Source organism: Rhinoderma darwinii, chromosome 4, assembly GCF_050947455.1.
Source record: "Rhinoderma darwinii isolate aRhiDar2 chromosome 4, aRhiDar2.hap1, whole genome shotgun sequence".
NCBI classification, from domain to species: domain Eukaryota; kingdom Metazoa; phylum Chordata; class Amphibia; order Anura; family Rhinodermatidae; genus Rhinoderma; species Rhinoderma darwinii.
In genome coordinates, this window is record NC_134690.1 from 334,068,178 (window position 1) to 334,083,343 (window position 15,166).

Here is a 15,166-nt window from a genome sequence, read left to right on the forward strand (position 1 = left end):
ACATTTTTCCCACAATTGATGCTAAGCTTACTGGTCTATAATTACCCGGCGAAGACCTAGAGCCCTTTTTGAAAATAGGCACCACATTTGCGCTGCGCCAGTCCCTTGGCACTATACCAATCACGAGAGAATCTCTAAATATTATGAAGAGAGGGACAGAAATAACTGAACTGAGCTCCTTAAGAACTCTAGGGTGTAACCCATCTGGTCCCGGGGCTTTGTGTATTTTATTTAATTTAGCTTGAACCATATCTACATTCATCTAATTCAGTATATCAGCTGATATATTAACAGCACTGGAAGCGGCTACATTAGCTGCTCTTTCTTCTGTTGTATATACAGAGCGGAAGAACCCATTTAGTAACTCTGCCTTCTCTTGATCCCCTGTGACCAACTCCCCATTACCACTATCTAGGGGTCCTACATGTTCAGACCTTGGCTTTTTTGCATTTATATGCTTGAAGAATTTTTTGGGATTTGTTTTACTATCCTTGGCCACCTGCCTTTCATTTTGTATATTTGCTGATTTTATTAAGCTCTTTATATTTTACAAAGGCTACATGCAATGACGGGGGTAGGGAAACAGACAAGTGAGCCCTAATCTACCCGCCACTCAGTCCCTGCCTACTTGCAACGACCCGCCCTAGGCGACGGGGTACAACTGGGCGACGGTCCCTACGCTCAATAAGTGCACGACAGACAAACAGACAAGGGTACACAGAAGCTGAGGGAAATGGGGCAGTTGCCCACGGCAACACCGTGAGCAACAAGAGTGATGAACGAGCCGAGTCAAATCAGGAGTGTACGAGGTACCAAACGCAGAGCAGGAGAGTAGTGAACAAGCCGAGTCAAAGCAGGAGTGTACGAAGTACCAAACGCAGAGCAGGAGAGTAGTCAGCAAGCCAGGGTCAATATGAAGCAGGGTCAAATAGTTCAAGAAGCTGCAGCAGGGCCAGGAAACCAAACGAGAAGAATCACAAGCAAGGAGGAACAGGAAAGGCAGGTATAAATAGCTAGCTCCGTCCGGCCAGGCTGCGATAGGCTCTCCCACTCCTAAGCCTGCCATCCGGAGTGGTGGAAGATGGAGTCAGTCTCACAGACATAGAAGCAGGTGCAGACTGATTACCTATGGGCGTAGACACAGAAGCTGTGCCTGGCAGATCCTTTACACTACAGCTGTACCCTCAGATTTGTATTTTTCAAATGCCCATTTTTGTCATGTATTGCCCTTTTTACAGAAGGTGTAAGCCATGTGGGGTTTAATTTTAGTTGTTTATACTTGTTACCTATAGGAATAGATTTTGCAGCATAATTACCCAAAGTAGATTTGAAAATCTCCCATTTATCATTTGTACCATTATTTGACATTATTTCTTCCCAGTCTATATCGTGAATTGCAGCCCTCATCTTGGGGAAATTGGCCTTCTTAAAATTAAGTGTTTTTGCCCTCCAAGCCTGTGTTTGTTTTTTACAGTATAGGTAAAATGTAACTATGTTGTGATCACTGTTACCAAGGTTTTCACGAATATTGACATTCCCAACAAGCTCTACATTATTAGAAATGACCAGATCCAACAGAGCTTCACCTCTAGTCGGGTCTTCCACAAACTGGCCCATTAAATTTTCCTGCAGCAGGTTGAGGAAATGTCTCCCCTTTGCAGTTGAAGCCGAACCATGACGCCAATTTATATCCCGGAAATTAAAATCTTCCATTATCACTACAGTACCAGCATGTGCAGCCTGCTCCTTCTGTTTTTATAACTTCCATCTCCTCAGTTATATTGGGGGGGGTCTATAGATTACACCAAAAAGTAATTTTTTCCGATTTTACCTCCCTTTGTAATTCCACAAGGTTTCAACCTCCTCACAATCTTCACCCTCTAATGTCTCATACACACTCGCCTTCATATCGCTTCTCACATACAGACATACACCACCACCTTTTCTATTCGCCCTGTCTTTCCGAAAAAGTGTAAAACCCTGTAGAAACCCTGTATATTTACAGCCCAGTTATATCGCTATGTGCAGCTACATACACAAACATTAACATTACTGCAGTGTCCTGATAATGAATATACATCACTACCAGCCTGGCACTTCTGAATATTTTCTGTGAGATTCCAGCAAGACAAACGTAATCTTGTTTGAAATGACAGGTTACATCATAATCTCGCGATTACGTTTGCCTTGCTGGAATCTCACAGAGACGCTACAGACATGTCAGGATTCTGAATACACATCACTTCCTGGCTGGTAGTGATGTATATTCATTATCAGGACACTGCAGTAATGTTAGTGTTTGTGTATGTGGCTGCACATAGCGATATAACTATATCGCTAGTGCAGTGTAAGTTAATGGAGAGAAGTGTATGACACTGATTGGTCAGCGACATACACTCCTCTGTACAACGCCCACTTGGTCTAAAGTAAAAATACGCCCACTTGGGCATTAAGAAACTCATTAGCATAAAGCTAAAAATCGTTCATAAAGTGGTATAAAATAGATCGTTTTTCTAAATAAAAAGCACTACTGTCACCTACATTACAGCGCCGATCTCCTTATGTAGGAGATAGGGCACTTATAATGTGGTGACAGAGCCTCTTTAATATTAAAAACATGTAGACATAAGCAAATAACATTGACAAGTGGGTATCCATTCCTTGTAGCATATCCTCTCAATTGAGAGAAGGCATGGCACACGGCCAGTGCTGTCAAGAAAAGCCTCCGTAATAGAGTAACTCTCACACTGGATTCTATCAAGATAATGAAACAAGTGGGAGGTAAAGAAATCACAGGTGGCCAATGTTGGCTGTAAATCTCTGAACTAAAAGAGCTTACGGCAGAAAACACAGCAGAGATGCGAGTAATAAGGGAAGTTTAATTAAAAATCTGGTAACATGGAAACATAGAACGACTGTCAGTCTATGAAGCGATTTTGATATTTAATCAGTATATATATTCTATTTCAACAGTATCTCAAGTTTTTTTTTTTATAGTATAGAGTTTGTTCATGAAAAGTTTTGTTCTTAAAGTGTAACTAAACGTCATAGTGACATGTCAGAAGTTTTGATTGGTGGGGGTCTGAGCACTGAGAACCGAGACCCCCACCAATCTCTAAATACTTCATTTTAGCGATTGGTGGGGGTCTCAGTGCTCGGACCCACACCAAATCAAAACTTCTGACATGTCACTATGACATGTCAGAAGTTTGTTAAATGTTTAGTTACCCTTTAAACTAAGTACATTGCAGGCATCTAAGACAGAGAAGCAAATGTCACAACCCCACACTTTAAAGAGGAACGGTCACTAGGTCATATAAGTTGAGCTGGTTTACTGACATGAATAGCGTTTTCTCCCTGATTCCAGCGCTGTTTTTATTTATTTTCTTGGTCTCCCCCGTTCCAGAGATATGGCCCACTGTTGTGCTGGCTCCCTATATGCTAATTTGCTGTAATTAGCCAATGGGGTGGAGCTAGCTTCCCTGCCTCTGATGCTAACCAATCACCGCAAGTCAGCTTGAGGGTACTTCATGCCCTGTTAGCTAACTAAAGCAAATTAACACATAGGGAGCCAACACAATAGTGGGCCATATCTCTGGAATGGGGGGGGGGGGTCCAGGTAAGATATCGAAACAGCGCTGGAATCAGGCAGGCAGCGTTATTCAAGTCATTACACAAGTTCAGCTTATAGGACCTTGGGACAGGTCCTCTTTAATACCCTGTTCACACCACTAAAACCATCCTTGATAGTGATCTAAAGACAATACTATGGTTCTCTGTCTCTATCTAATGACACAAATGACATCATGAATTGTTCCAAAATTTAGTGTTTCCACACTTGAGCCACAGAATATCTAAACATAAGCATATATCTCCCAGGGTAAATAACACTTTGGCTAGGTGATTCCACACACTGTACCTCACCTCCAAAAATATGAAATAGTAACATTAGAATTTTTCTATATTTAAATGTATCTGCTTGTAAAACAGATAGCAATACCACACAAAATAGTTACTAATTAACATCCCCCATATGTCTACTTTATGTATGCATCGTTTTTGAACATTCTTTTATTTTTCTAGGACATTGCAAAGCTTAGAACTTTAGCAGCAATTTCTCACATTTTCAAGAAAATTTCCAAAACCTATTTTTATAGGTACCAGTTCAGTTCTGAAGTGGCTTTAAGGACCTTATACAGTGCCCACCAAAAGTTCCGGAACACCCTCATAACTTTTGAAACGCTTGTGGTAGAGGGTTGAAATTTGGTGGGATTTAATGGGTCATAAAATCTACCAGTTAACGCCAAAAAAAACACCTCCAAACCCTTGGGGGCAGCAAAATCTTAAATGGCATGGGGGGGGGGGTCGAGTGGGGGCTCACTTGAAAGCTCTTTTCAATACGAAAATAATGCTGCAATCGCTTTTGAGATAAGATTTTCGCTGAGATATTTAACTTTAAAGTTATCATCTTCATTATTGGCTACCACCGGTGTTAGCATTACCCAAAATGTACCGCGTGACTTTAAATGATGTATATATGGTCCGCGTGTCGGACGCATTTCACGGACCGAACACAGTGCAAGGAGCTGGCCTATCCTAAGGCCTTATTCACACAAATGTGTTTTTTTAATGGCATAAAAATCTGTTTATTTCTATGGGGCTATTCACACGGCCATTTTTATAACTGACCGTGTGAACAGCCCATAAAAATTAGGACACGTCCCATTTTTGCACGTTTTTACGGATACCTCAACAGACTCAAGTCTATGAGGGATCTGTGAAAACGGGTCCCGCACGGATGAAAATCATAAATGTAATGTGAATAAGGCCTAAGGACAGGCCAACAATTAAAAATCCTGGACAATCCCTTTAATTGACGTCCTAAAAAATCTGCTCAAGTGTGTATATGTGTTTGTGTGTAACTGGGTAATAAGATTTCCACTGGGACAGTGACAGGCATGAGTTATTAAAATCTGTGTACAGCACTGTGGAAAGTGTTGGTACTATATAGGCAATAGAAACTAAAAGAGTTATCCGGGTTTTTGAAATTGAGTGGCCTATCCTCAGGACAGGCCATCAATATTAGATCGGTGGTGGTCCGACTCTCGGCACCCCCTCCGATCAGCTGATTGAAGGGGCCGCGGCGCTCATATGAGCACAGCAGCCTCTTTATTGTTTACATGGTTTCCTTTTCATTTGTACTTTATATGCACCATTATATTCGAAGCGGCTGTGCAAGGTATTGCACCACTGTCCCATTCATTCAAATGGGACAGTGATGCAATACCTCCCTCAGCCACTACACAGCTACACGGCCCTTCAAACAGCTGATCGGCGGGGTTGCCAAGTCGGACCTCCAACGATCTAATATTGATGGCCTATACTAAGGTCCTCTTACAAGGCCCGCCCTGGGCCGCGTAATGGAGCGCCGATCAACGAGATAGCTGGTTGATCGGCGCTCGTTTGCTCCTTTCACAAGGAGCTAGTATGGGGAGGAGCGCATTTACACAGGGAGATGTGCTGCCGACAACAATAATATTTAACTTTTTTAAAACTATACAATCAGCAGATGCATGAGGGTTTGCTCATTCATCTGCTGACCGATGCCATGTTTACACAGGGCAATTATCGGCAATGAGCATTCTATGAACGATCGTTTGCCCGATAATTGGCCCGTGTAAAGGGGCCTAAAGAATAGGCCATCAATTTCAAGAACCCGTAAAAACCCTTTAGCAAATACATCAAATGTAAAATGCACATTTATAAGGGGTGTAGCTAACAAACAGGAATTGTGAACAATCCAAACTAAATGTTAGGAATTTACTGCTCCAAATTCCTTTAGTTCAATAGGTTTTCTAATATATCACAAAGATCATTCCATGGCAACATGATAGCAGGGTCTGGTCTTATATGTGGATAGGTGATAAATGTTTAATATGGGAAAATCCCCTTACATTAAACTTATAATTTTGCTTCCAAATATTATACAACCTGGTAAGGATTTAACAAATTGTTTAAACTGTTATAATAAAGGTGCACAAAAAAATAAACACCGTATTATGTATGGCCCCATACTGATATATATGTCAATCGAGCTTTTTGATCTAAAATAACATCTCCGAAATCTACTTTGTATTATGCAGCCTTATTTATGGACATTAAACTGGCCACTAAACGGTAAAACAAAAAGTTAATTTTTTATATTTTAACTTTTTTTTTATACAAAACACTTCCAAAGTATTTCATCAGTAAACAGTTCCATAAGAATGTACGGACTGAAAGCCATGCAACTATTTTATACCAGTAAACTGGATTACTATAAATGTATCCCTATAAAGACATAACTTTATAATTAGCATTATAAAAGGAAGAAAAAAAGTCTGCATTAAATTTAAGTAGATTGTCTCTGAATGAAAAATTAAAGGCCCCCTATTAATTCTAAATTATTTTATAGTGTATAAAAAAGGTCAATTATTCAAAGGAGAGTTGAGCTTTGGGAGGACTAGCTGCACTCACCGTGATTATACCCAAAGGCAACAAACTACAGAAGTTGATATTTAAAGTTTACATCCAGCCTACAAAAGCAACTACTGAAGACTGCTAAATGTAAAGGCTTTAAAGTTTAGTGTGGTAACTGAACTACCAAACAAGCAGTCTCTTAAAGAGTAAGTACATTTTTGCAACCAGTTTCTTTGTTCCAATAAATCTAAACTGAAAAATGAAGCAACTTGGTTACAAATATCCTACCACTTTGTGTATCCTGCTTTTATGCAGAGCTGTGTCTCCATGGTTACAGACTACAAACAAACCCTCTGTAGTCTGCTCCTGCAGTCATATTCTTTTCTCATTTGTCCCATCTTCTTATTAACCTGCTTATCTCCCACTACTAAAACCTACATTGTTTTCTTGCTCTACTTTAATACATATATAGTCGTCAATGCTTCCACTAGCAGACAGTCAAAGATGCGAAACTTAACAATGGTAAACTAAGACTAATCCCTACATAAAAAGAAGGACCATAATGTATGTGAATATAAATGTATAATTTCCTACATTATTCCTGCTTCATGCATTACTTGTTGTCATAGGGATTGGTGATCCCTAAGTCTTTTGTGTCCCAAATAATCACTAAGGTTAATTTAAATGAAATTAAAAGACAAAATCAGAATTCTCAAATTCTCAGTCAGCTGCTTACATCGCTCCAGCAAAGACATGCTCTATGGACATGTGACCGCTGCAGCCAATCTGCGGTAATATCAGTATGTACGACACATGACCAAAGTGGGCTGTACACGTCGGTACAGCGCATCATCCATCTAGCAAGGTAAACAAAGGTCATAGGGGACCATGGGACCGTCAGCACTGGAGGAGTGGGGGATTTAAAACGTAAGTATGTGCCTTTTTTTTTTTTGTACCATATTTTTCTCTTAACTGGTTTATTACTTTTCTTTAGAAAACAAATGGAGACACATAATAGACTGTGACCAATTGTTCCTGTTTCAAACGCTTTTAACACATTTCCATATAGTAATGCATTAATTCATGGCCAAATACAGTTAAGAAGAAATACATGTTGTTTTGTGCGCACATGATCTTTTATTAAAAAAAAAAGTCACTTTGATAGTTGAATGTCTCACAAATTAATGTTCCACGGCTTTAAGAAATTACGTTCACAGTATCCACAGGATATGCCATTAATGCCCAAGATGAGAATTCTGTTTTAAGGTACCACAACAGAATAATGCCGACTTCTATAGTAAACTGAACTGCTTAAATTTAATGTAACCCTCCACTTACAGACAAAGTGCATTGTGAAGCGTTCATGCCAACTAAATAGTAGACAGAGGCTGTCAAATGACATTCACTGGGAGGAAACAAGCAGGTAAGTGACCAATGGACACCATGGACGACGGCAGAAAACAACAGGGCACGCAATCACTGGGCACAAAAGAGGCAAACAGGTACACTGGGCTAAGGCAATTCACCTGCCTTGAGTACCATTATAGCTCACTATACATATTTCATATCTACTCATGATGAAACTAATCCTACTTAAAAAAAAAGAGAGAGAGAAAAATGACATCCATTATTCCTGGTGCACTGGCAAGATCTATACAGATCTGCGTAGGGGTAAACAGTGGAACCAACTGCTTTGGGTTTAAAGCTAGCCTAAGAGACAATTGCAACAAAACCATACCAAATATGTCTATTTCTATAAAGGTATAAGAACAATAGTGGGTTTTACATACAGTCACATTTTAGGGTTCATAACAGGGGTGTAACTAGGAAAGACTGGGCCCCATAGCAAACTTTTTACTGGGCACCCCTCCCCCACAACCACCCCCCATTATCCAGTGATGTCATTATGCTGACCTGCGCATTAATTCTGTCCCAGCGCCTTATAGGCTGAAGTCCTTACGTGGCATGTAGCCTAGTGAATAGCAGAGCAGGGAGAAAGCTCCCTGCTCCACCATAGTATTCAATTGTCCTTAGGACGCAGGTAAAATTGAATGTGGCAGTCGCCCGGGACCCCGGATGACCAGTGCTAGAGATGTCATTGGGAATAAGGAGACTGGAGCTGCCCTGTCCAGCAAATAAATGTCATACTTTGGGCCCCATAGAAACCGCTAGCGGTAGTTCCACCACTGGTTCATATAAGGACAGGAACACATGGACCCATGCAACTCTACTGAACCGAACTGATCTTTGGTTCTTATTACAAGGGGTCTACAGTTTTGCGACCTAACACGGCATCTATAAAGTGACCAAAAACATATTCCCTTACTATTTATACACATGTGTTTTAAAACCATCTTATTATTATGCCAGAGTACCCTCAATACCGGAAATTTCTAAATAATTTATTAAAAAATGGTGCAGAAAAGTGTCTAGAAAGTCAAAACCAATGTTAACCAAAATTGTGAAATTTCTTATACAACAATTCTATAAAATTCTCCTGTCTCCTGAATTGTCCCCTTTATGAACAGTAGTGAATTGGATAGAAGGAAAAAACAGAGGCAGAGAAATTTGATTCCCCACATATGCTTTCCCACACCATTAACAAAATAAAGGCACGGTCTACGGCCCCTGTAGTCTATGAATGGACAGAGGAGATGGCCATTGTCGTGCTGATCTCAACATCCCCTCTACTTTTGGGCTTGATAAAGACCCCACACTCACTATGGGTCGAAACGTTGCCTGTTTGTCGTGGATGTTCTGACAATAAAACCACTTTGATTATCTGGAGACGTGTGCTGTTGTTCTACTATCTTTCTTGGAATTTTACATCATGCCAGAGTGGGTTTGCCTGGCTTGACAGCGTGCACCGCACCAGACTCGGGATTTGTGCTGCTTCAAAATCCTTTACTTTGCTTCATATCCACAGGATATGTCATAAATGTCAGATAGATGTGGGTCCCACCTCTGGGACTCGCGCCTATCTCTAGAACGGGGCCCCCTAAACCCTGTTCTCTGACCATGAATTACGGAAACAGCGTAGCTCACTGAGATACGCTGTTTCCATAACTCCCATAGTAGTGAATGGTAGTTACCGAAGGAGCGTAGCATGCGAGCTACGCGGTTTCTGTAACGACCATTCAGTTCCACAAGACTTACGGAAACAGCGCAGCTCAGCGTAATTCATGGTCGGAAATCACAAGCTTCAGCCACAACACAGAGAAGCAGAACAGGGTTTAGGGAGCCCCGTTCTAGAGATAGGTGCGGGTCCCAGAGGTGGGACCTGCGTCTATCTGACATTTATGACATATCCTGTGTATATGTCATAAATGTCTCTGATGGGAAAACCCCTTTAATCAACTTGTGATTGCAGCACCAAATTTACTATTGACTTGTATCATTTTTGGCACATTTTTGGGGGACATATACAGCAGCCATTACGTGGCGTAAGATGCTGTGAGTTGCACCAAATGTATTATGTATTTTTGCGCCAAATTAAATATCTAAGTTTTACTTTGTAAAGTGTTATTTTTACAACACTATTTCAAAATGTGACCTTTATGCTTCAATTCCTCAACATTTTCAAGGCCTCATTTAGCTGTGCATGACATCCTTAGGGTATGTGCACACGCTAGCTGTCATTTACGGCTGAAATGACAGACTGTTTTCAGAAGAAAACAGCTGCGTCGTTTCAGCCGTAAATGCTCCTCCTCGTAATATACGAGGCGTCTGTGACGCTCGTATATCTTGAGCTGCTCTTCAGAGTTCAATGAAGAACGGCTCAAATTACGTTGCAAAGAAGTGCCCTGCACTTCTTTGCCGAGGCAGTCAATTTACGCGTCGTCGTTTGACAGCTGTCAAACGACGACGCGTAAATTACAGGTCATCGGCAAACCCATTCAAATGAATGGGCAGATGTTTGCCGACGTATTGTAGCCCTATTTTCAGGCGTAAAACAAGGCAGAAAAAAGCCTCGTTTACGCCTGAAAATAGGTCGTGTGAACCCAGCCTTATTCTTATGTAAATCCAAAGAATGTAAACCAACAAAAAAAATTGTAATTGTATCTAGTCTCAACAATCTATTGCGAAATAAGGAGCCTGGACTGTAGGCTGATAAATTTTACCTACACCGATACATTGTAACAAACTATCATGATTGGAAAGAGATATTTGCTGTTACTGTGCTTAAAGGGGTATTGCCATAGCGGACATTTATGGCATATCAACAGGTTATGGCATTAATGTCCGATAGATTTTGGTCACAACAACTTAAAAAGCTCAAGAACTTTTCATTATACAATTATTAAACTTCACATTAAACCAGAGAAGCACAAGAAACGTTCAAATAGATTCTAACTATAGAGTAACAGCAATCCTAAAACAGTGAACTTTTAACTGCATACAGTAAACAGAGGAGGCGACACAGCGACAGCTGCATCACTTACAATTGATCTCATTAATGAATGAAAAGGTCAAAGCAGAAATAATCACGACAGCATTTATGACCTACCGGATCGGGATTTGATAATATCACTAAACTCATTGTTCTGTTCTCCATCAGATCTGTCGAGCTGTTTCCCCACATTGGCCATTGTTTAGCAAACTAATTCCAGGTTTCTTCTTTGATCTTTACAGAAAACTATCTGTGGGCTTTCAACTGAGTGGTTGATCTGGGTGTAGAACCTGAAAAAAATGGATCTGTTGAGTTTAGAGGAAACAACACACATCTTGTGGCTGAGATGTTGGTTTTCACATCCACATAGTATCTAAAGTTAACATACATTTACTGCTATATGGACAGCTGTAAGGACTCCATCAGACAGAAAAGTTCTGGCATTTTAAACTGCATCACGGACTCTGTGGCACATGGACAGCCAAAGTTGCGCCAAATTTATTAAGCGGTAACTCTTAACAAATTTGTCTCAACTTACTCCTGCAGGCTTAAATGGGGTTTCCCCTTAATCATTATTTATCCCCCATGCACAGGGTAGATGATAAATATCTGATCAGTGAGGTCCAGCCGCTGGGACCCCCACCGATCATGAGAATGGGCTTATTTTGCAGTTTCTGGGAGCCCCATAGGAATGGAGCAATAGTGCGCATGCTCGACCACCGCTCCATTTACTCCTATGGGGTTGCGGAGCGCTATCTTCGGCAGCCCCATAGAAATGAATGTAGTACACAATATTGTATACAATATTCCAGTGAATGGCTCTGCTTTGGAAAAGAGCTGAAGGGGACATTCATCTTAACCAACCTCCCGGTGGTCGGATCCTGACCAATCAGACATTGATTTCATATTTCAACAATAGTCCACCAATGCTTGTAGTAAGAAAACCCCTTCAACTGGGAGTTCAAGCCACAAAGGTAAGTTCAGGTAAGTTTTTTTTCAAAATCCACAACAGAATTGACAAGTTTGGTAAAGATATGTTCAGATGCTTAAAGAGGCTCTGTCACCAGTTTATCAAATCCCTATCTCCTATTGCATGTGATCGGCGCTGCAATGTAGATAACAGTAACGTTTGATTTTTTTTTTAAACGATCATTTTTGGCTAAGTTATGAGCAATTTTATATTTATGCAAATGAGCCTTTCTAATGGACAACTGGGCGTGTTTTCTCTTATTTCCAACTGGGCGTGTATTGTGTTTTTAGCAACTGGGCGTGTTTACTTCTTTCACTGCACAATCACACTGTGCTGTGGATCATGCTGGGCTGGAACAATGAGAAGTGCAGGACGCTGATTACTCACTGATTGGTCAGCCTCATACACGCCTCTGTACAACACCCAGTTGGTAAAAAGAAAAACACGCCCAGTTGTCCATTGAGAAACTCATTAGCATAAATCTAAAATTGCTCATAACTTGCTCAAAAATGATCGTTTTTCAAAATAAAAACCACTGCTGTTATCTACATTACAGCGCCGATCAGATTATGTAGGAGATAGGACACTTATAATCTGGTGACAGAGCCTCTTTAAGGTACTGTAAGTTTTTGCTGCAAATCAACAGCGAATCTGCATGTTTTTTTATGTAAGTTTTGCAAAGGGTTTCCTTGAAATCGGAGGCAAAATTCGCATATCAAACATACCCCAAAATCACAATATAGTTCTCAACACTGAACACTTACTGAGGGGGACATCAGTATTTCCCCATCAATTCTTATATGACATAGTTTATATTATTGTTTTCCAAACTGTGACCAAATTTTAATAAAACTACAAAAATGTTGCCGATTTGTTCCAGTAGTATAAAAATATTGTAAATTCTATACTTTAAAATGTAAGAAGGGATTTGACTAGTTATTATGGGCAATTGCTAAACTTTTTGCCGGCACTATATTTATAAAACCAAGTAGTTTAAAAAAGAATTTCAAATTTCAAAAACATTTCCCAAATCTAAAACAAAAGTTGGAACATTCACTTTCTATCTGAAATAATCTAAATTTAGAAATTCCAAGGGATTTTCTATAACTAATACTCACTATCCACTCCTAGCTTTATTTTGGGAGCTGAAGCAGAGACAGTTTCAGATTACTTGGCCAGGAAGATCTTGGAGACAGGGGGAGGTTCACAATATACTCACATGCCATCCTAAAAGGGAATTTGTTGCAACATACCTGCAATACAATTAATTGAACTCCAGGTTATTTGGCCTGGAACCCTTTGGCACAGCCGCACAGTCATAAAGAATAGGGTATTATTAAAAACAATGGCCCACATGTGTCAATATTGGCTTACTCTTTGTCATTCTCAGTTTCTTTTGCGACCGTTTTTTTTGCAACAAAGCTATGAAATGCAGCACGCAATTTGTTCAATTTGTTATATTGCAGGCTCTGTGCACATCACTTTAGCGTACACGCTATGTGTATTAATGGGGCTCAATTAACCTGATGGAGACCAAAAGAGTGCCCCTTTGACCTCCGTCAGGCCAAAATACATTGGTATACTTCTAACGAATGGTAAAGAAAGTTTTTAAAAAATCCGAAAAAAGCAAGTCACTGCGCCCATTTAAAAATGATACATTCCACTTATATGCAATGATAAATAATGTATCATTAATTGTAGCCAAACTTTAAAGTAAAACATTACTTTGTTACAATACAGACTTCCAAAACATTGGTGAATGAACCCACATCCATACCCATGACTGTCTGCCCGGAACGAGTGACTCTATTTGTTGTTTGTCACATCACATTTCACATTTGGGAGTCGTGAACCTATTGCCTAGGCAGTTCGTAAAAAACCTTATAAGCTTGTTCATGAGCCCGTGTATCAAAGTATCTTACATATATATATATATATATATAGGACTGCACTGGGACCCCCCTAACTGGCACTTCTTGTCATTCTCAGATTTGTTATATATGAGTATTTTTGTTTACTTTTCAGCTATTTTTTATTACATTATGTCACAACACATACAAAACAATGTTTAGGAATATGGAACAAATTTTAAACAATGTTCCAATTCATAAAAGCAACAATATTGACACATGCCCCTTCTGTTTATTTCCATCTGTCATAGTGTATCACTTGTCAAATCTGTGTTGGCAAAAGTAAAATGAACCCAGTTGACTTTCTCCATGTATTTTGCAGTTCTTATTCCTTGCCATTACCATTCATTTATAGGGCATCTATATAAAATTCACAGAACACTTCATATTATATTTGTAACACAAGCTTTCTGTGGGATCTGACACCCCATGGACCATAATGGAAAGGAACGCAATAGGGGCACCAGAGGGCTGAAGAGTAGACACATGATTGGGATTACTATTGACTAACACATGGAAGGGTGACTTTCTGCAAAAATAAGGGAACTACCAATACAACAACTATTCAGAGCACCTTGTCATCATGTCCTCATGAAGGGACTACTACATGCTCTTCAGTTTCATGAACACATGAATTATTCAGCACTGAAATCTTACCTGGGAAGAGTCTCCCTTTTATTTGCTGGCACAATGTGCAGGACACAGGCTCTTTATGGTCACCATAAAAAGTCACCAACTTCCTGGGATCACTAGCAACTCTCAACAGATCCTTCCAAAGGCATTGAAATCCCACCAGCCAAGTGATCTAGAGGGGGCGACAGATTCTCAACATCCCGGATCGTAGGGGGATTCCTGGAAGAATTCTACTTTTTACAGCTGCTCCTCCCTTACTTGGCAAAGCAGGAAAAACTTGCAGCTGTCCGGTTACAGGAAGAGTTAACTTTTCCTCTGTTGTGTGCTCTTAAAGAATTCGCTATCTCCCTCCTGTCCACTGATCCACAAGATCTTGGCTTCTAGGATTCGTCGATCACCAGTTGTGCCCGATCTTTCCCTCCGATATAAGTTGCATGCGTCTGCGGAGCCGTCCTGTCTGCTCAGGGCTGTCTCTCGTAACTTTGTATTTGAGGTTCACACTCGTATTACAGTTGGATTTCAGTGCGGTCGGCTGCGACGAAACTGAGAGAACGTGGCATAGTCTTATTACGTCCCCGCCCACTCTGAATACATCGCCTTTTCTCTCACTTCAGTGTTTACAGTAGGATGGGAGGCCGGCAGACGCCATCTACTGGCGAAGTGAATACATGACTTATTTATAACATTACAAGAGAAGAAGCTTCAGCTACTGTACATTCACATTTTCCTTCAACTTTTATTTTCACAAGATTGGTCGACTCTGTTCACACTATGGATTAGTTCACATCTGCTTAGTCAATTCTG

General features: G+C 40.3%; 1 protein-coding gene across 1 annotated transcript in view; it reads right to left on the reverse strand.

Annotated features, from left to right (window-relative positions):
• Positions 1-14,896, reverse strand: part of UTRN (utrophin) — a 603,028-nt gene extending 588,132 nt beyond the window's left edge. The window contains exons 1-2 of the mRNA XM_075862837.1: positions 14,387-14,896; positions 10,967-11,139 (exon numbers count right to left, since the gene is read on the reverse strand). Of these exons, the coding sequence (XP_075718952.1) occupies positions 10,967-11,048 (82 nt within the window). The 5' untranslated portion in view covers positions 11,049-11,139; positions 14,387-14,896. The remainder of the gene's footprint in view (positions 1-10,966; positions 11,140-14,386) is intronic.
• Positions 14,897-15,166: the final 270 nt, after the last annotated feature.